Genomic DNA, 21,461 nt, shown 5'->3' with positions numbered 1-21,461 from the left:
AGCAGTTTGTTGCGAGCCGCGGACCCGGTCAACGCCGCCCGGACGCTCTCCCACACCGCTTGGCCTCTCCGGAGGTGAACCTATATGGAGGGAACCGCCACCGCCTGCTCCTGTATTTTGAACAGTGTGGGTTGGAAACCATAGCAAGCCATGAACGGGGACATATGGAGCGGAGGTGGTGAGAAAAGTTGTGGGCGTACTCAATCCATGGGAGGAATAAGCTCCCGGATAAGGGGTTGCGTGCCACAACACAACAGAGGGCTGATTCTAGGGATTGATTGGCCCGCTCCGTCTGGCCGTTAGAATGCGGATGATACCCTGAGGACAAGCTGGCTGCTGCGCCCACTGCTTTACAGAATTCCTTCCAAACCTGGGAGGAGAACTGAGGACCTCTGTCAGAGACGATGTCGATGGGGATACTGTGGTGTCTGAAGACATGCTGGACAAGGAGGTTAGCAGTTTTGAAGGCAGATGGTAGTTTGGGGAGGAGAACCTAATGGACATATTTAGAAAAGCGATCAACAATAGTGAGAATGATAGAGTTACCTTCAGAGGGGGGTAGGCCGGTAACGAAGTCCAGAGTGATATGGGACCAAGGGCGGCTTGGGATAGGCAATGGATACAGCAGCCAAGCTGGGGGCAGGTATGAAGACTTCCCTCGGGCACAGACAGAGCAGGCTTGGACGAACTCCTTGGTGTCTTTAACAAGGCTGGGCCACCAGAAGGGCTGCCGGATGAAGTGAATGGTGCGGGTGATGCCGGAACGACAGGTGAGTTTGGAGTGGTGGCCCCACTGAAGGTCGTCAGAGCGTGCAGAATCGGGTACGAACAGGCGGTTTGGAGGCCCGGTCTTGGGATCAGGGTGAGCCTTCTGGGCCTCCTTAACCAAATGTTCGATCTGCCAAGTGGCTGCTCCAATGAAGCACGAGGAAGGAAGGATGGCTTCTGGTTTGTCAGGGCTGGAGGGGGGTGAGTAAATTCGAGACAGGGCATCTGGTTTACTGTTTTTGGAGCCAGGACGGAAGGAGAGACTGAAATTAAACCTGCTCAAGAAGAGAGCCCAGCGACCTTGTCGAGGGTTAAGGCATTTGGCGGAACGGCGGTAAGAGAGATTCTTGTGGTCTGTCCAAATGATAAATGGTAGTTCAGTCCCCTCCAGCCAGTGCTTCCACTCTTCCAAGGCCCATACAATGGCCAGCAGCTCTCAGTAGAAGACGTCATAGTTCCTCTCGGCAGGGGACAGGAATAAAAGGGACAGGGGTGACTTTTCTGGGTTGTGGGGTCCCGCTGCGAGAGGACAGCCCCTGCCCCCATGTCCGAGGCGTCAACCAAGACCACAAACTGGAGGGAGGGGTCAGGGGGGCGTAGAATGGGTGCACTGGTGAACAGAGTCTTGAGTTGACTAAATGCTTGGGATGCAGCCGGGGTCCACTGAAAGTGGGAGCTGGTGGATGTGAGGCTAGTGAGGGGAATTGCGACTTTGCTGTAATTACGGATGAATCGACGGTAGAAATTGAAGAATCCAAGGAAACGTTGCAGTTCTTTGTGGGTGGTGGGAGTAGGCCAGTTAACGACGTCTTGGATCTTGGCAGGGTCGGGTTGTAGTTGTCCTTTAGAGATAACGTAGCCCAGGAAGTGTACGGAGGAGAGGTGGAATTCACACCTCAGGTTTAACATACAGGCGGTTTTCAAGGAGGCGTTGGAGGACTTGGCGTACATGACGGTGATGTTCTTCAAGGGAGCAGGAGAAAATGAGAATGTCATCCAAATAGACAAAAACAAACCGGTTCAGCATATCACGGGGGACGTCGTCAATGAAGGTCTGGAAGACAGCGGGAGTATTAGTCAATCCAAACGGCACGACCTGGTATTCGAAGTGTCCGAGAGGGGTGTTGAAAGCGGTTTTCCATTCATCCCCCTCTCGGATACGGATGAGGTGGTAGGCGTTCCGTAGATCCAACTTGGTGAATATCCGGGCGTCACACAGGGGAAGAGGAGATTTATTTTTGACGGTGATGTCATTGAGACCACGGTAGTCGATACATGGGCGGAGAGTGGTGTATTTCTTTTCAACAAAAAAGAAGCCGGCCCCTACTGGAGAAGAAGAAGGTCGTGTGAGTCCGGAAGCCAGAGAGTCATGGATATAGTCCTCCATTGCCTTTTTCTCAGGTCAGGAAAGGTTGTAGAGACGGCTGATGGGAAGAGGGTCCCCCGGCAGCAGATTAATTACACAGTCATACGGGCGGTGGCGGGGTTGAGAAATGCCCAGGTCTTTGCTGAGAGATCATGGTATTCTTCAGGGACTCGGGAGAGGTCAACAGGTGTGGACGAGTGTGGCGATTTATCAGAGGGCGGTATAGCTGAGAGTAGGCAGTGTGAGTGGCAGTGAGGGCTCCATCCAGTGACGGCTAAGTGTGTCAAGTACAGTAATTAAGATACTGTACATGAATACATCAGCACCAGCGTCTCGAGCTAAAAATGTTATTAACACAACAGGGCACACACCGTTCGGGTGTTAAACCTCCACACCCGTTTTCCAGCTTTCCGCGATTCCCTTTAACACAGACACCATCCCACCTCTGTTACGGCTCAGATAGAACCTCCCAAGATGGAAGTTGGTCTCCATCCCCATTCCGTATCAGGGAAAAGCTCCCTTTTACAGCTGTGTCAAAGGGGCTTGCTTGTGTCTACATGTCAGTGACGACAGTCGATCTGTTCATACAACACATAATACATGGCAGCGGTATGACAATATTGTAATCACACACACAATCTTAAACCAACAACTGGGTGACGAATGTCACGCATGTCTCACAGTTATGAGGTTCAGGATTCGAATCCTGGCTCCAGCCTTTCTGAGGGTGAGTGTGGATGGTTCTCTATGTTAGTCCTGCAATTGACTGCCGACCAGTCCAGGGTGTACGCCGCCTCTCGCCCAAAGTCACCTGGGATAGACTCCAGCTCGGCAGTATTGAATGAGTTAACTGAATTGAAAAGCATTGCTTTGTGTCAAAATTTGTATTACATAAAAATGCAATGGATGCAAATTAATTGGATTTTTTTTCAAAATTTACTTTGATTTTGTGACTTCAAAATGTGGAATATTCAGAGTCAATTCAAAGCTGTAACCCACAATTTCTGTCGCTTCCTATGCTGGAATTCAGCATTACAACAAAGCCAAACTTTCTTCAATATGACATAGGCTACCCGCCTCCCCACCCCTCGCAGGGAAATATACACCAACATGTAATACAGCTGTTGAAACCTGCAAGGGAGATAAAAAAAAAAATGAAACCGAAACATCAAGTTCTGGGTGGCATGTGACTTGAAATCCAAGTATGTGTACAATGTCATCCCATATCTTGACGAAGCAGAGAGAGAGACTATCCGAAAATTTGGTGACGAAGCAAATGGAAACGGTCATGGACAAAGGAAGAACTGTTACCGTTGTGGCAAATGCCGAAAGGAGTTGGTGTGACAGTGCCAAGTATGTTCGGACAACGTAGAGGTTTGAAGTGCTGAAACGACGGTCAAACACACAAACAAGGACATGCCAACATCTCAGAACATGTGATAGTTTTGTAGCCTAAATGCATGGGGGTATTTTTATTCTCCATCACTTCATCCACACGTTGCACATATTGGTGTGTTTGTATCTTTCATTGCAGTAAGTTCGAAGTAAAGAGGTCTTGTTTGAATCTAGTGCATCAGCAATCAATCTCAACAAAGAAATGACAAACAGACTGTCGCTCTTACCAAGAAGGGAGGAGAAAATCATTTTTAGTCACAAAAGTGGAAATATCATGACTTAAGGCCTCTTTATACTCCCGCGGCCGACAACGCCCGCATTGCATCACGTGACTGACGAATTGGTCCGCGTGGCTCCTCTGCGTAGCTTGACGCGCACACGGCAAAAATAGTTGCTGCACGTAGAACGCCGCGGAGATCATCTCTCGTGATTGGTCCGTTTTAGTCACATGCTGTGATGACTTACTCAGCGTGTCCCTCGCTTCTACATACCATCTACGCCACCGCCTTTTTGCAGCATAATTAAACATATCATCTGGTCATCTGGGTCCATTTGTTCTTGCAGACACTGTTCCACGGTCGCCATCGTTGTTGCTTTGTTCCTTGTTACTGAAAGTAAAGTAAAAACGGCTACTGGAAATGGCCCCAAAAATGCAGAAGAAACTCCACCCTGTGGTGTCTGTCCTAGCCAATACCAGCCGTAGCTTGGAGGTGAACTGCAGTACATTTTCAAAACTGAGCGCGTGGGTTGCGCTCGAGCATAAAGGCAAACTACGTGCGGGATAGCCGCAGTGACGTCAGCGTGGTCGCCACCCGCGCGAGTATAAAGAAGCCTTAAAGGCAAGGTAAGGTAAGTAGAGAGTAATTGCCTCATTTACACAACAATGGTGACAAGATGGTGAAGAATGGTGAAAAAACTAAACCAGCCACCACTTTGGGCATGAAAGGTAGAAAAGCCAAATGTCTGGGCTGCGGGACTTCTGGTGTTATAGCCACTAAAGTTCACCTACTTTATTAATAGTTGTTTTGTTGATGTGTTGATTGAGTTAACAGAAATAAATACAAAAGCTAAAAATATACTATTGTTTTTTTCTTAATAGTATGAATAATTGTGGCGATGGATGCCCGTTTTTTTGACTTGAGCACCTGCCCCCAAAAATGTCTGTGCATGTGCCTGCTAGCAACATAGACATGGTCAGAAACAACAACAACAACAACACAAAGCAAAGTCAATTAATATCAGTGCTAAAGAAAACCACTACAACTTATCATAGAGATTTGGTGGATAGGTAGATTCACTGTCAGACAGAGCAGACAGACAATACTTCCGTACCAGCAGGATGGTCCATTACTTCTTTGACTACAAAAGCAAGAACAGGATGCTCTACGAATAAAAACAGAGTCAAAATGTTCAAATAAAACAAGTCACCATGTGAGCCAACACAAGGCCCTGCACAGCAGCGCTCCCACTAAGATGTTTTCTCTGCGTCAATGTTTCACATCTTGTTGCCCAAAATGAGGGAGAGTCAATAAAAGTGACACCTGTTTACAGAACTGTCTTGGTTGAACGAGAGCTGCAAAGAGGGGATCCTATTTTCGTCGAAGTGTGACAACAGGTTCGAGCAACCTAACAGTTTGTCTTCCATTATTTTCTATGGGCAAATTTGTTTTGATATACAAACATCGACCAGGGTCCCGGGAACATACAGTGTGTGAAACTTGAGGTTCCACTGTACTTTATTTTCTGGAAGTCTATTTGAAACTGCCCAAATAAAACACTCAGCCAACCACCTGGCACACCCCGCTTAAACTCCATTAAGAACATCAGCATTTGGCCACTAAATAACCCGTATTATATTATCATTATTCTCGGGAAAAAATGTTTCTGTATACAAACAGGTTGACCATGTACCCGGAAGGTATTGTGTGGGAAATTTCTGAGATTCTACCGCATTTAATTTTCTGAAAGGCATGTTTGAAATGACCTAAATCTAACATTTAACCATCCATCTTGCAAATTGTGGCTGAATCCCTTGAAAACGTCATCACTTTGCCTGTAAACAACATACAGGGCCTGATTTACTAAGATCCCAAATAGTGGGCGCTAAACCGTGTGTTCACTCACTCTTATTAGCAACAAGTGTAAAAGTCATGGAGAACGGCGTATTGCAAAGAGGGTTTTGCGCTTTAAAGGTAGCTCTGACGGTATTCACCATTGAAAATTTGGGAGAACATCGCAATACTGTATCTGCACTGCATGCTGATAAGTTGAAGGGACTCATTGTTCCCTGGTGGGACTCATTGTTTCTATGACATGTCACATCGTCTCAAGTGTAAAATAACCTATGAATAATCACTATTGTCTAAGACAAAGAAGTAACGATAACCAGCACAAGGTAATATGCAGGGAATGTCAGTAAAAGTAAAATTATTGATATAGTCGGAGGATATAAATAGAAACAATAAACTTACCAGATGAACGTAAGGCACAAAGTAGCCATAAAGGGCTGCTGGGATGCCGAAAGCCCATATGCGATATCCCACGGATTTCCAAATGTTGACGCTGAACAACTGGCTAATGGGCGGACAACCACCACGTGTGCTTCTGGGCTTGCGTGGCAGCAGAGGCTTATAGGTGAAGCCGGCCAACATGAGCAGAAACATGAAGATGCAGAGGACACGCATGGTGTTCTGGAGGCCCAGTCTGTCCAGCAGGCTGGACAGCACAAAGGGAAGGCTGATTGTGAATAGGCTGCTGCCAGCAGTCACAATGCCGTTCACCAAGCCGAGACGCTTCTTGAAGTAGTGGCCCAAGATGACCAGGCTGGGCTGGTAGGCAAAGGAGCAGCCACAGGAAAACACAATGCCGTAGGTGAAGTACATGGGGCCTAGAGACCTGCAGGGGGATACACAAATACATATTAGTTTGTATTTAGTCGTTTTATCTAGACTTATTATTGAATTTGTCCACTGCACATGGGGTCGGGGGTCAGCACTAGCTTTGGTCAAAAAACAGAAACGACAACAACCATGCCCCATTAAATGCATCAGAACAAAGGTTGTATGCATTTACTTCTCAGCATTTGGCTACTGGCCACAGTAAATGTTGTTTGAGGGGGAAATTGAGGGCAAGCAAAAAAAAAAACAGAACACTATAGCAAAGTGGAGACCGTACAGTATAATAGTGCAGTGTCCAGAGTAGTGCTGTGTGATATGAACAATATGTTTTCTCCCTATATACCTGTAGGTAGTTTAATTTCCTGATAAAGAAGTCTATCACGACAGTTTTTCTTAAAATTTCATGAAAATGAATAGCAATTTTATCTTCTCCTCTCTCCATTTATTTATGAACACACTGTAGATAGAAAACACTAAATAAATTAAAGATGAATACAAATAAAATGAAACAAATTTCCAGGGGGCAAATACCATTCAAAATATCTGGTAGTACACCCAGTTTTCGGGGAATGCAATAAAGTTCAAATAATTAAAATAAATATAATAATAAAGTGCTTAAAGTAACATTCATTTAACCAGTAAAAGTGTGAAGAAATTAACGGTTTAGAGGGTAAGTTTTAGGAAGTTTGTCAGCGTGTTCTCTTGACTCCTAAAACAACCTGCTGCTTTTTTACTTTTTGTTTCTTGTTGCACAAGTTGAGACAGTAAGAAAAGCTGGTCAACTCGTTCAGGCTTGAGACAATCGCTTTTACGTATTAATATTTACTGCTAAAATACTGTGCCATGCAGCCTACTCTGCTATGTAGCCTTGTGGGGGTTTTTTTGTGGTCTTTTCATCACTTTTGTCACGTGTAGGGAGTAGCTGGACCCAAGAGCAGGCGGAGGCAGATGTAAAATGATGAACAGTTTATTGAGGAAAGGCTGTGGAGGTGGTCCTGGATGTGTTGGCAAGCGGCGGGGTGGACAGGTGGCAGGCAGTGGACAGAACAGGCAGCTGGCTTGGTGGCAGGAATGACGTGGGTCAGGAACACAGGAGAACACTGGGAACGAGGAGACACAAGAGTGAACAAGGGAACGAGGAATTAAGTGGCTTACTTGAGTAAGGTGGGCCGTGGTACCGCTAGGAGAGGCTGCAATACTTTGGCGAGGATTTCCGGGAACAGGCAGGCTTATAACAGCGGTGGTGATGAGGCTGCTTGAAGACAGGTGCTGAAAACTTAGAGGGTAGGGGGCAGAGAGAGGACACAAAGCCCCCTCCTGGCTCCAATAATAGAACTGCAGAGCAGTATATGACCGTACCCCCCTCTCAACGTCCTGCCAGGCTTCCCCGGGTGAGCCGCGTTGAAGTCGTCCAAAAGAGTAGGATCGAGGATGAGCTTCCGGGAAATTCAAGAACGCTCCTCCGGCCCGTACCCTTCCCAGTCGACAAGGTACTGGAACCCCCTCCCCCTAGGCCTCACGTCGAGGATGCGCGACACCGTGAAGGCCGGATGGTCGTCAACAACCCGGGGGAGGGGGTTCGGCCGGAGGGCTTAGGGCACAGGTGGAGACAGGCTTCAACAAAGAGATTTGGAATATGGGATGAACTGTGGAAGCTTCAATTGGACGGAAGTGGGATTGATGATCTTGGTATTCTACCAATGAAACGCGGAGTGAGTTTCCGGGACTCTGTCTGAAGCGGGAGGTCATGAGAAGAAAGCCAGACAAATTGGCCCACGTTGTATTCCGAGCGTCGGGGAGCGATGACAGTCCGCGAGCTGTTTATTGCGTGCGGCGGACATGGTCAACGCCGGTCGGTCGTCTTTCCACACTGCCTGGATTAACCAGAGATGATCCTTGACGGCAGGGACTGCCACTGCCTCCCCCTGTTCTTTGAATAATTTGGGTTGGTAACCATAGTAAGCCATGAATGGGGACATACCGGTACCGGAACTGGTGAGGGAGTTGTGGGCGTACTCAATCCATGGGATGAATGAGCTCCAGGAGGAGGGGTTGTGTGCGGCAACACAACGGAGGGCAGATTCAAGGGATTGGTTCGCCCGCTCCATCTGCCCGTTGGTATGCGGATGATATCCTGACGACAAGCTGGTCTAACACCCGGCGTTGGGCTCCGGGTGAGTCTTTTGGGCCTCCTGAACTACCTGCTCAATCTGCCAAGTGACTGCTCCAACGAAGCATGAGGAAGGAAGGATGGGTTCCGGTTCATCAGAGCTGGAGAGGGGGGGGGTGAGTAAAGACGAGACAGGGCATCTGGTTTGCTGTTTTTGGAGCCAGGACGGAAGGAGAGACTGAAATTAAACCTGCTCAAGAAGAGAGCCCAGCGAGCTTGACGAGTGTTAAGGTGTTTGGCAGAACGGAGGTAAGAGAGATTCTTGTGGTCTGTCCAAATGATGAAGTTCAGTCCCCTCCAGGCAGTGCCTCCACTCTTCCAAGGCCCACACAATGGCTAGTAGCTCTCGGTTGCAGACGTCGTAGTTCTTCTCGGCAGGGGACACACAACGGGGAAAAAAAAAGGCACAGGGGTGAAGTTTTTGGGTCTTGGGGTCCCGCTGCGAGAGGAAAGCCCTTGCCCCCGTGTCCGAGGCGTCAACCTCGACCACGAACTGGGGGGAGGAGTCGGGGTGGCGATGAATGGGCGCACTGGTGAACAACTGGTGAGTTGACTAAATGCTTGCCGACGGTAGAAATTGGCGAATCCAAGGAGACGTTGCAGTTCTTTGTGTGTGGTGGGAGTGGGCCAGTTAACGACAGTTTGGATCTTGGCAGGGTAGGGTTGTAGTTGTCCTTTTGAGATAACGTAGCCCAGGAAGTGTACGGAGGAGAGGTGGAATTCACATTTTTCAGGTTTAACATACAGGCGGTTTTCAAGGAAGCATTGGAGGACTTGGCATACATGACGGTGATGTTCTTCAAGGGAGCAGGAGAAAATGAGAATGTCATCCAAATAGACAAAAACAAACCAGTTCAGCATATCACGGAGGACGTCGTTAATGAAGGTCTGGAAGACAGCGGGAGCATCAGTCAATCCAAACGGCATGACCTGGTATTCGAAGTGTCCGAGAGGGGTGTTGAAAGCGGTTTTCCATTCATCCCCCTCTCGTCTACGGATAAGGTGGTAGGCGTTCCGTAGATCCAACTTGGTGAATATCCGGGCATGACAGAGGGGTTCAAACGAGGGGTCGATGAGGGGAAGAGATTTATTTTTGACGGTGATGTCATTGAGACCACGGTAGTCGATACATGGGCGAAGATGGTGTCTTTCTTTTCAACAAAAAAGAAGCCTGACCCTACTGGAGAAGAGGAAGGTCGTATGAGTCCGGAAGCCAGAGAGTCATGGATATAGTCCTCCATTGCCTTTTTCTCAGGTCGGGAAAGGTTGTAGAGATGGCTGGAAGGAAGAGGGGCCCCCGGCAGCAGACGAATTGCCCAGTCATAAGGGTGGTGGAGGGGTAGAGAAATGGCCAGGTCTTTGCTGAACACCGGAGAGAGATCATGGTATTCTTCAGGGACTTGGGAGAGGTCAACGGGCATGGAAGAGGGTGACGATTTATCAGAGGGCGGTATACCTGAGAGCAGGCAGTGTTAGTGGCAGTGAGGGCGCCATCCGGTGATGGCTAAGTGAGTCCAGTGGATGGTGGGGGTTGTGTTTTTTGAGCCAGGGAATTCCAAGGACGAATGGGGTATCAGGGGAACGGATAACAAAAAGTGAGATGTTCTCACGGTGATTACCCGAAATGAGCAAGGTGAATGGCACTGTTTGGTGGATAACGGGGGAGATGATTCGGCCATCCAGGGCTGTGACTTTCTTCGGGGACGGAAGTGGTTGGAGAGGGATTTGGAGCTGGTGAATTATTATATATATAAATATATATATAAATGGGTATTTCTAGCTGTGTGTTTTGACGAATATCAGTCTCATATCATTTGATCAGCAAGTAGAGATTAAATTAACTTTATTTGACAGTGCATTCATATGATATTAGAGGGATCTCGGAAGGTGCATTGAATGGGGTGAATGGCCACATAAATCCAGATTGAGGCCCCTGGGTAGTTCCAAAGTCCTGATTGGGTAAACAAATCCCAATAGCGACATTTTATGACCAGAAAATTCAGCACCTTGCACTTTCATCTACACAAGGAAACAGTCGACCCTCACGGCATTTAGAAAGAGTGTTATACAGTCACTTGATAAGAAGAGATTTTTAATTACTTATTTATAACACATAAAAGGATTGAAGGCGTGAAGGTGGCGGAGAGGCTGCTTTATGAGGATCAGATATTTCTACATGTTGGTGTGAGTGTTTACTCATGTGTACATAAGTATGAGATTCCAAGATATGATTAACAGCAGAGTGCTACAGACGCTGCCTCCCCTCAGCAGAGCAATTACGCAACCATACATTCTCTTTTAGAGGATCATGTGATCTCTCACACAAATCAAATTAATATTTTGCAGAGTGAGACATCTCGGGTTGAACACAATCCATTCGAGGACACGTTGACCGGAAATATTAAATTTTTCCATAAGGAACAACAGAAATAATACATTTGACAGGAAAACCGTCACTGTAAAATCTTAAAGTTGTGTTTGTTGTTTTGTTTCTAAAGAGATTAAATATGTTTGAAGGTAAGTACTGAAAACGTGCAAAGACTGAGACTGCTAAATATTTAGCACAGAATTGTTGAGCTATAGTTTAAAACTTACAGCATCCCAGCTGGCCGGATTTTTGAGCAGGGCTAAAAACTTGCCCTGTGACGAAAGCGGGCTGGGCTGTACACTTTCTGGCCTCCCACACTACATAACTCATGAGAACCGTCAATGGTTATTCAGTGGAATGATGATATAATATACATAATATATATAATAATAATAATAATGGCCCAGTTCTAGCACCACTAAATTGTGCAGTTAGCCATCAAGCTATGCCTACAACCCAAAAAAATGCATCTTCCCTAAAGTGTTTCTGTTTTTTACTAAAACACACACACACACACACACACACAGGTACAGAGTAATTCCGTTGATGCTCGCTGAACTCATGGAACTATTCTTCAAAGTTTTGTGTGACTTGAGAATATTTTGGACAAATTCTGAACTGTATCACCTCAAGGCAGTTAGATGTTGGAGGTAAACATGAAGCCAGTGAGAAGATCAATAAATCCCCCAGGTTAAAGACCATGAAACTTAGAATAGTTATTTTCTTCATTTTTGACTTGAGTTTTTCATTTCCTTACGTGACAAAAGAGCTGGCCAGGAGGCCGACCAAGCCGACGGCAGCTCCACCCACGGCAGTAACTCTGCATCCGAGAATATCTGTGAAGACGCTTACAATGGGTGAGCAGAGGAAGATCATCCCCATGGAGAGGGAGCCCACCCATGCTGCAGGTCAGAGAGAGAGGGAGAGAGAAAAAAAAAATAGTATTGAAAAGTATTAGTAAACCACACAGATTGTCCTTTCACATCCCCTATATACAACTCTAATTCCAATGAAGTTGGGACGTTGTGTTTAACAAATAAAAACAGAATACCACGCTGGAGAGACTACGTCTCTCGGGTGGCCTGGGAACTCCTCGGGATCCCCTCGGAAGAGCTGGAGAAAGTGGCTGGGGAGAGGGAAGTCGGGGCGTCCCTGCTAAAGCTACTGCCCCCGCGACCCGACCTCGGATAAGCGGTAGAACATGGATGGATGGATGGAAAAACAGAATACAATGATTTGCAAATCATGATCGACCTATATTTAAATTTAATACACTACAAAGACAAGATATTTAATGTAGAAACTGATAAACTTGATTGTTTTTAATCAAATAATCATTAACTTGGAATTTTATGGCTGCAACACGTTCCAAAAAAGCTGGGACAGGGTCATTTGTACCACTGTGTTACATCACCTTTTCTTTTAAAAATATTCAATAAACGTTTGGGAACTGAGGACACTAATTGTTGAAGCTTTGTAGGTGGAATTCTTTCCCATTCTTGCTTGATGTACAGATTCAGCTGTTCAACAGTCTGGGGTCTCCATTGTCGTATTTTACCCTTCATAATGCGCCACACATTTTCAATGGGAGACAGGTCTGGACTGCAGGCAGGCTAGTCTAGTACCCGCACTCTTTTACTACGAAACCACGCTGTTGTAACACGTGCAGAATGTGGTTTGGCATTGTCTTGCTGAAATAAGCAGGGGCGTCAAAAGACGTTACTTGGATGGCAGCATATGTTTTTCCAAAACCTGTATGTACCTTTCAGCATTAATGGTGCCTTCACAGATGTGCAAGTTACCCATGCCATTGGCACTAACACAGCCCCATGCCATCACAGATGCTGGCTTTTGAACTTTGCGTCCATAACAGTCCGGATGGTTCTTTTCCTCTTTGGCCCTGAGGACACGACGTCCACAATTTCCAAAAACTATTTGAAATGTGCACTCGTCAGACCACAGAACACTTTTCCACTTTGCATTAGTCCATCTTAGATGAGTTCGGGCCCAGAGAAGCCGGCGGCGTTTCTGGGTGTTGGTGATAAATGGCTTTTGCTTTGCATAGTAGAGTTTCAAGTTGCACTTACGGATGAAGCGCTGAACTGTATTTACTGACATTGGTTTTCTGAAGTGTTCCTGAGCCCATGTGGTGATATCCTTTACACATTGTCGGTTTTTGATGCAGTTCAGTCACGGGCATTCAATGTTGGTTGTCGGCCTTGCCGCTTACATGCAGTGATTTCTCCAGATTCTCTGAACCCATCCATCCATCCATTTTCTGAGCCGCTTCTCCTCACTAGGGTCGCGGGCGTGCTGGAGCCTATCCCAGCTGTCATCGGGCAGGAGGCCGGGTACACCCTGAACTGGTTGCCAGCCAATCGCAGGGCACATACAAACAAACAACCATTCGCACTCACAGTCACACCTACGGGCAATTTAGAGTCACCAATTAATGCATGTTTTTGGGATGTGGTAGGAAACCGGAGTGCCCGGAGAAAACCCACGCAGGCACGGGGAGAACATGCAAACTCCACACGGGCGGGGACGGGGATTGAACCCCGCACCTCAGAACTGTGAGGCTGACGCTCTAACCAGTCGGCCACCGTGCCGCCGATTCTCTGAATCTTTTGACGATATTATGGACCATAGATGATGAAATCCCTAAATTCCTTGCAATTGTGCGTAGAGGAACATTGTACTTAAACTGACTAGTTTCTCACGCACTTGTTCACAAAGAGGTGAACCTCGCCCCATCTTTGCTTGTGAATGACTGAGCAACTCAGGGAAGCTCCTTTTCTACCCAATCATGGCACCCACCTGTTCCCAATTAGCCAGTTCACCTGTGGGATGTTCCAAACAGGTGTTTGATGAGCATTCCTCAACTTTCTCAGTCTTTTTTTGCCACCTGTCCCAGCTTTTTTGGAACGCGTTGCAGCTATAAAATTCAAAGTTAATGCTTATTTGCTAAAAACAATCAAGTTTATCAGTTTGAACATTAAATATCTTGTCTTTGTCGTGTATTCAATTAAATATAGGTTGAACATGATTTGCAATGGATGTATTCTGTTTCTATTTATGTTTAACACAACATCCCAACTTCATTGGAATTGTAAATCTGGGAAGGCGAAAAAGAAAAAAAATGCTGTATTAGCGGAATGTCTCTTCTCAATCTGATCAATTACTGCAAATACACAGACATAATCGAATTAATTTACTCCGGTCAACCCACAGACCATGTCTGAGATGTTTGTTATGATTGTTCCTCCTAGGGCAAGTTGTTTCCATGTCATTTAAGAGAGATTTGTCAACCGAGTCAACGGGAAGACACATTTAGGGACAGGAAGGAGTGATCAGGAAAAAAACTATGGCCGGATTCTGAAGTATCACGATGCAATGAAGATACCAAGCAACCCCACAGTATAACTTTAAATAGCACAACGGCAGGCAGAGGAGTTCAGGATAGATAGATGCTCTGTCACAGGCCGGACATGCTAGTAATGTCTCCATATGACCATTTGGAACCTAATGGTTTTTGTTAAGTACAGTATATGAACAAATACAACACATTGCCATTCAATCTACAGAAACTGAAAAGGGAAGATCATGGGAAAATGTGTATTGAAAGAATTAAGGAAATAAGAGTGCACTTCTTGGCTGCAACAAGCAGAGGTCCTGTTGAATTAGTCACACATTTATAGTACTGGTCTAAATAATAGCTGCAGTTATCCAGCAGACCTGCTCTATGGCATGACTCGTTCATGTCACATTATTCTGCTCAAAACACCGGAAGCCAAACAAGAGTCCAGAAGAAATATATCAGATGCCATTGAAAATGTTAGAAAAATAACAAATTGATTACCTGATCTTTAATATTTCCTATTGGGAATTTATACGGCGGGCGACTGGTTAGAGCGTCTGCCTCACAGTTCTGAGGACTGGGGTTCAATCCCCGGCCCCGCCTGTGTGGAGTTTGCATGTTCTCCCCGTCCCTGCGTGGGTTTTCTCCGGTTTCCTCCCACATCCCAAAAACATGCATCTTCGATTAATTGACAACTCTAAATTGCCCGTAGGTGTGTATGTGAGTGCGAATGGTTGTTTGTTTGTATGTGCCCTTCGATTGGCTGGCAACTGGTTCAGGGTGTATCCCGAGTCCAAAAGAATCTGTTATTACTGCATTAGGATACTTTTACTCGTAAAATAAAAGTGAAATATTGAACTAACAAATTTAATATGTGACCTTGATGGTTGTAATTTGTATAAAGTACCTGAAAACCTATACTTGAATAAAAGTACAAGTATCTTAACAGAAAATAACTTGCGTAGAAGTTTACTTGTGGAGCCTTGTAGACTAATTACTTGAGTAAAAGTCAAAGTATCTGACATTTGCTGTACTTAATTATCAATAGTAATTTCCCGATGTTACATGTTCTATAAAGTCTTGGAATTATTCCAAAAAGTGACTGATTAGAATTTTGGTTACATTTTGATTTTAATTTTATTGTTACTTATTTAGTTTACTTCAGTGTTATAGTTCAAGATCTGCGTGTCGGTTACTAAGTGAACTTAGCCTGGCCATCCATGCGACGCTGGCGTCTGCTAGCAGCCACTCGCTAACGGCGTGCCCATATAAAGACATCCTGATTATCAGAGTCTCAATTTCATGGTCTCCCGCTACCGCTATCCCTGCCACATGAGTCAGGCAGGCCTATTGTTCCTTTGTACGCCACGGCTCAGGCATAAGTATTTGTACTCCGTTACAAGATCGGTGAATTGTGTTTTTGGTTAAAAAAATAATAATAATAATAATAATTGTGATCAACTAAAGCTGACAAGCACAAGCTTCTGTTGAGATATTCTATTCTTGCTACTCGTTGCCCATTAGTTTCGAGAATATGTGCATTTTATCAGTGAAGATGTCACAATTTATAGTCTCTGGTCATACAGAGTGTGAATAATTTTCACATTCACACTCTAATTTTCACTTGCATACAAGAGTGAAATGCTGCACCAGAGGTGTTGTAAGGGGGAGCAGTCTGTTAACACCAGAAGATGGGTCAGTTATATAAAACAAATACCTGCGATACGCTCAGTTTTCCATAAGAGAAAGTGTTAGTTGCCTGTGCCTTTAAGCAAGCGTCACTTGTACTTAAAACTGTGAACGTAAGAAACAAATACAGGAAACTGTCACTTCTCTTTTTCACGCATGGTCAGCACGTTTTGGGAGAAAATACCGCTGTCATAGGCAGCAGTGGAAATGGAATACAGAAAAATGCAGGCAGACATGTTCTGCCATTTGACCATACAGGTGACTGGTTCCAAAGCACGTTTTGCCTGGAGAACTTTTCAGTGCCCACTGATTTTTTGCAACTCTGTACCAGACAACAGCAGAAATGGTAGAATGACAAAACAAGTGACAGGTACAGGCCTGCACATGCACAAAGGAGCGATAGGAAAAAAAACATGTTTTCCTCAATTCTGAGGCGAGGTCAGGGAAAACCTGTGAGAAAAAAAGGAGCAGCTGTAGTCAGAATGTGTTGGCCCATCTGATTTTTACTTGAGTAACAGGAGAGCCGTGTGTCAGGTTACTGTGTTATTGCTGGATGAAGCAATCCGCATACAGTACTCCTATTGGAAAGTGGGTTGAATTAAAAAGGTGGAATCCATTCAAATTGAGTCACAAATTTACAGATTTAAAAATAATTTTACTACTGTGGTAACTAGTGGTCTTTGGTGACAACTGTAATCAACTTAATCCCTAACTTTGATTTACCCCTAACCTGGAAAACATCAAACGCCATGAATACTGTCGCTCTTATTAAAACTAAGACAATCTTGAGGCGACCGAGAACACCGTGGAGGAGCACAATGATGGTAATAGACCCTTTAAATCAAAGTGTAGGAGAGGAGAACGTAAGTGGACAAAAACTAAACTCCAAATTGACTATGACCTCTACAGAGAAAGCTTTTGTAATTGTAACCAAGAGTTAGGGCTAGACAAGCAACACCAGTTTCCTAAATCTCTTAAAGTAGCTGCCATTAAGCCGCTTCTAAAAAAAAAATAGAACGCTGGACGCTTCCATGTTAGCAAGCTATAGACCCATCTCAAATCTCCCTCTCATAGCGAAGATTGTTGAGAAAGTTATTTTTAATCAACTCAGCAATTTCTTGAACTTAAATGGACTTTTTGACTAATTTCAATCAGGTTTTCGAACTCATCACAGTACAGAACCTGTTCTTATCAAAGTGCTAAATGATATAAGGTTGAATACTGACTCGGGAATGGTGTCAATTCTGGTCCTGGTGGACCTCAGTGCGGCTTTTGATACGGTAGATCATAATGTACTGCTGAACAGGTTGGAAACGTAGGTAGAACTAAATGGAACAGTCCTTAAATGGTTCAGGTCCTACCTGGCGGAAAGGAGTCATTTTGTAACCATTGGAAATGTTCAATCTTATCGAATGGTAATGCCCTATGGGGTCCCTCAAGAGTCAGTTCTTGCACCCCTCCTGTTCAACCTGTATGTGCTACACTTGGGTCAAATTCTTCAGAACTTTAAATTTGGATTATCATAGCTATGCAGATGACACACAGTTATATCTAGCAGTGTCTCCAGATGACTACAGTTCAATTGAGATGTTGTGTCACTGTCTAAAACAGACAAATCACTGGATGAGCCAACAGTTTCTTCAATTAAACCACAACAAAACTAAGATAATTGTTTTGGGCAATAAAGAAAAGAGGATTGCTATTAGTAAATACCTGGAGTCACTCTCTTTAAAAACCAAAGACATAGTCCGAAAGCTTGGTGTACTAATAGATTCCGACCTGACTTTCAACAGTCATATCAAATCAATTACTAAAACTGCCTTCTACCAAGAACATATCCAGAGTGAAGGCTTGCATGTGGCAAGTAGACCAGGAGAAGCTCATCCATGCTTTTATCTCAAGTAGACTTGATTATTGTAATGGTCTTCTGACTGGACTCCCCAAAAAGAGCATTAAACAGCTGCAACTCATTCAGAATGCCACAGGTCGGGTTCTGACCAGAACAAAGAGGTCAGAGCATATTACTCCAATTCTAAAGTCTTTACACTGGCTCCCAGTCACCTTTAGAAAACATTTTAAAGTTCTGCTACTGGTCTATAAACTAAATGGTTTAGGTCCTGAATGCAGGAAAGAAATGTTAATGGGATATAAACCCAGTAGGGCTCGGAGATCGACAGACTCGGTCGGGTCAAATAGTGGAGACAGAGTCCAAAGCAAACATGGTAAAGCCGCATTTAGCTATTATGCTGCACACAAATTCAATAAGTTGTTGGCAACAAGTGACGTCAGCCCCAAGTGTGAATGTTTTTAAGTCCAGGTTAAAAACTATATTTTTTTCCTCATGCTTTTTAGAGCATTTCCACTTTTAAATGATATTTCTTGCACTGTACACTGTTTTAATTCTACTTTTATTTTGCTTTGTTTTAAATGTTTGTCAGCTGTTTTTTTTCTATTTGTTATTAAACGCTTTTAATCATGTAAAGCACATTGAGTTACCTTGAGTAAGAAATGTGCTAGATAAATACATTTGCTTTGCTTAACTTCCAATGGCTAGCTCCCAGTTAGTTTCAAATAAACAACCTTTACCATTTTACTCTACAGTGTTTGACTGTTGAGAAAGTACATTTCATTTACAACTTTGTGGCTTAAAACATGAGTGGAATCTCCAAACAATAGGGAATGAAAATTAACCAAAGTCCTAAAAAAAAAAAAAAAAACATTTAAACTTCAACGGCTGCCTTTATTTTTTGCTTTTTGTATTTTTCTTTTGTAATGCCACCACGGAAGGCTGCCAATGACTATAAAGAGAATTATGATGACAATCATGAGGATTCATGATGACCACTGGACAGGAAATGAAACTTACTGCAACACAACTAAAGGAGTACGACACACCCCTCCAGGATGTGTCCCCATTATTATTTTTCATTTTATTTTACCAATTAGCCACACGGTTGGCTGTTTGATACATGCATTTCTGTCCATGCTGCTCAGTACAGTACAATTGTTTGACAAAGAATACAGTGGGAAGAACTGAATGTACACCGCACTGAGCTGTATTTTTTCAAGGCGACTTGCCACCCTTTTTACATTCACTGTGTGTTTCAAGTTTCCAAAGGGCGCTTAAACGTTGTACGGTTACATTCTTTTTACACTTATGGCCAGTTAAGGCAACCCTGTAACAGATTTTTGCCATTTCCATGATTTTCTATTGAACAGTTTTTTTTTTTTTTTTTTTTAAAACAACCATAAATTAAAGATCGACCAGTATCCTAGAACAGACTGTGGTTGGCTTTAAGAGGTTGCACTTTATTGAATTTCATAACAATACTTCCAAATGCTAAAAAAGTCAGTATACAGGGGATGGAAGTCAATGGAAAGCAAATTAATAATATAAAGTTATACATTTTTTGTACGAGACAACAAATCTTAAGGCTCGCCCTTACTAAATACAGACAGTGATCCATCAGCCTAAATCTGTACAAACTGTGTGCATAACCTTCATTTTGGTAGTCATTTTGTTCACTGCAGTCAAGGAAAGTCAAATTGAATGCGGTACACTTCTCAAATGGGGATATCATCCTACTTTTAGCTATGTAATGTAATATAATAAATATGAAGACTCCATGAAAGACTACAGGAAATTGCTATTATTGTTTCATCTGCTTTTACTCCTGCAAAATCATTTACGCTTCAGACAAAGAGGAATTCTAAATTGAAAAACTGTAATACAAGGATTCCCTCTATGCAAATGACATCCGCCATTCACCCTGAGCCCTACTTACCTGGTTAACAGACAAGTCAGTTGCCCTATATACTGGTCTACTATTGAAATTGCTGGAAGCAATTCAGCTCTGAACCCAGTCACCCGCAAAGACTGAACTGCAAATGGCAACAATTGTAAGGAAGTAATTAATAAGATTGTATCAATATCAATGCCATTGTCGATTCTGCTTATCGATCCAATTCCTTATCAATTATCTTAATGATTCCTGAACAGTTTTATGAGAGGCAAAAAAAAAGCACAGTTTAAACTGCAAGCCGTCAAGTTACACGGAGGAACATGGGAATCGAGCAGCCGCAGCCGCGAGAGAATTCAAGATCAACGAATCCATGGTTCGCAAGTGGAGGAAGCAGGAAAACGAGCTTCGCCAAGTCAAGAAGACGAAGCTGAGTTTCCGCGGGAAAAAAAACTAAACAAAACGCGGAAACAAGGGGAGGTGGCCCGAGTTGGAAGACCAACTTGAGCAATGAATTTATGAGCAAAGAACAGCCAGGAGAAGAGTCTCTACAGTCACCATTCGACTGAGGGCAATAACTCGGAGTTCGCAATCATTCCGGGAGGCTTGACGAACCGCTGGACATCCGTGTAAACAGGCGGCGTGGGAGCCATGGATGACAGATGGCGAACACAGCTTGACGAAGACTAGGAGGCAGCGCCGGGCGAGTTACGCCACAATTTGGGACTGGATTGTGGATGCTTGGGCTAACGTGTCTGCTTGCACTGCTGTTCGAGCGTTCGTAAAAGCCGGCATCATTTCTGAGGAGCCGCACGGCAACGAGACTGACTCCGATGAGTACGAGAGGGAACCTGCGTGTTTGATTGAGAACTTGCCCAGCTGTTCATTTCGGATACAGAACATGAGGACTTTGATGGATTTGTGGATGAGGATGGATAAAAAAATAACGTCAGTACATTGTTAAATACTTCAATAAAGTACAACGGAACTCAGTTTTGCTCCCGCTGCCTTTTTAAAAACATTGTTTTAGCGCGCATGCATGTTACCGTATGTTTTAAGCTAGCGTATGTTTTACCATGCTAGCGCCCAATAATACACAGATGCACATTGTGTATGTGTTCAATACAGAAATAGACCCCGTAACTGAGACTGCGCCTTTTAATGCGGAGCACCTTATGGTGGTGAAAACACGGTAGTTCTACAAAGTTTTTCACACCAAATTGTATTTTTTTTCAAAATGATGTCTGCACAATACTTTTTCTAGCATGAAGCAGGGTCTGACGTTAAGCCTTTTTGAGTGGTGGCCCTATAGGGCCACCATGAGCCAAGTTGTTGTGGCCCTTTCAGAACCTGTACTGGCCCCGTACATTCATGATATAATACTAGGGCTGTCACGCGTTAACTCATGATTAATCACCCAAAAATTATCGCATTAATCATCTATAATGAGGCTTCAGTATCACCCAAAAAAATTAAAAAAAAATAAATACATTAAAAAAGCCTATATAGGGAGAAGGGACACCCTGGAGAGATTTCTTCATATAACTAATACATTTTTGTTTTGGTAATCACTTACTAAAAACAATAAATCAGACTAGCATTGCCAAACACAAAAAAATCCTGATGATTTACCTTCACTTTGTGAATGAATTCACAGTCGTCGCAAGCTGCTCGGTGAGGTATCTATTAACTAAAGTCAATAGAAAAACT

At 44.1% G+C, this 21,461-nt stretch overlaps 1 protein-coding gene across 1 annotated transcript in view; it reads right to left on the bottom strand.

The window, feature by feature from the left end:
* slc16a10 (solute carrier family 16 member 10) overlaps positions 1-21,461 on the bottom strand; it is a 48,764-nt gene that overhangs the window by 11,292 nt on the left and 16,011 nt on the right. The window contains exons 2-3 of the mRNA XM_061753761.1: positions 11,722-11,866; positions 6,001-6,424 (exon numbers count right to left, since the gene is read on the bottom strand). Coding sequence (XP_061609745.1) covers positions 6,001-6,424; positions 11,722-11,866 — 569 coding nt within the window. The remainder of the gene's footprint in view (positions 1-6,000; positions 6,425-11,721; positions 11,867-21,461) is intronic.

This window comes from Phyllopteryx taeniolatus, chromosome 18, assembly GCF_024500385.1.
Source record: "Phyllopteryx taeniolatus isolate TA_2022b chromosome 18, UOR_Ptae_1.2, whole genome shotgun sequence".
Classification (NCBI taxonomy): Eukaryota; Metazoa; Chordata; class Actinopteri; order Syngnathiformes; family Syngnathidae; genus Phyllopteryx; species Phyllopteryx taeniolatus.
The sequence above is the reverse complement of the archived record's forward strand: the minus strand, read 5'-3'. Positions and strand labels throughout refer to the sequence as shown.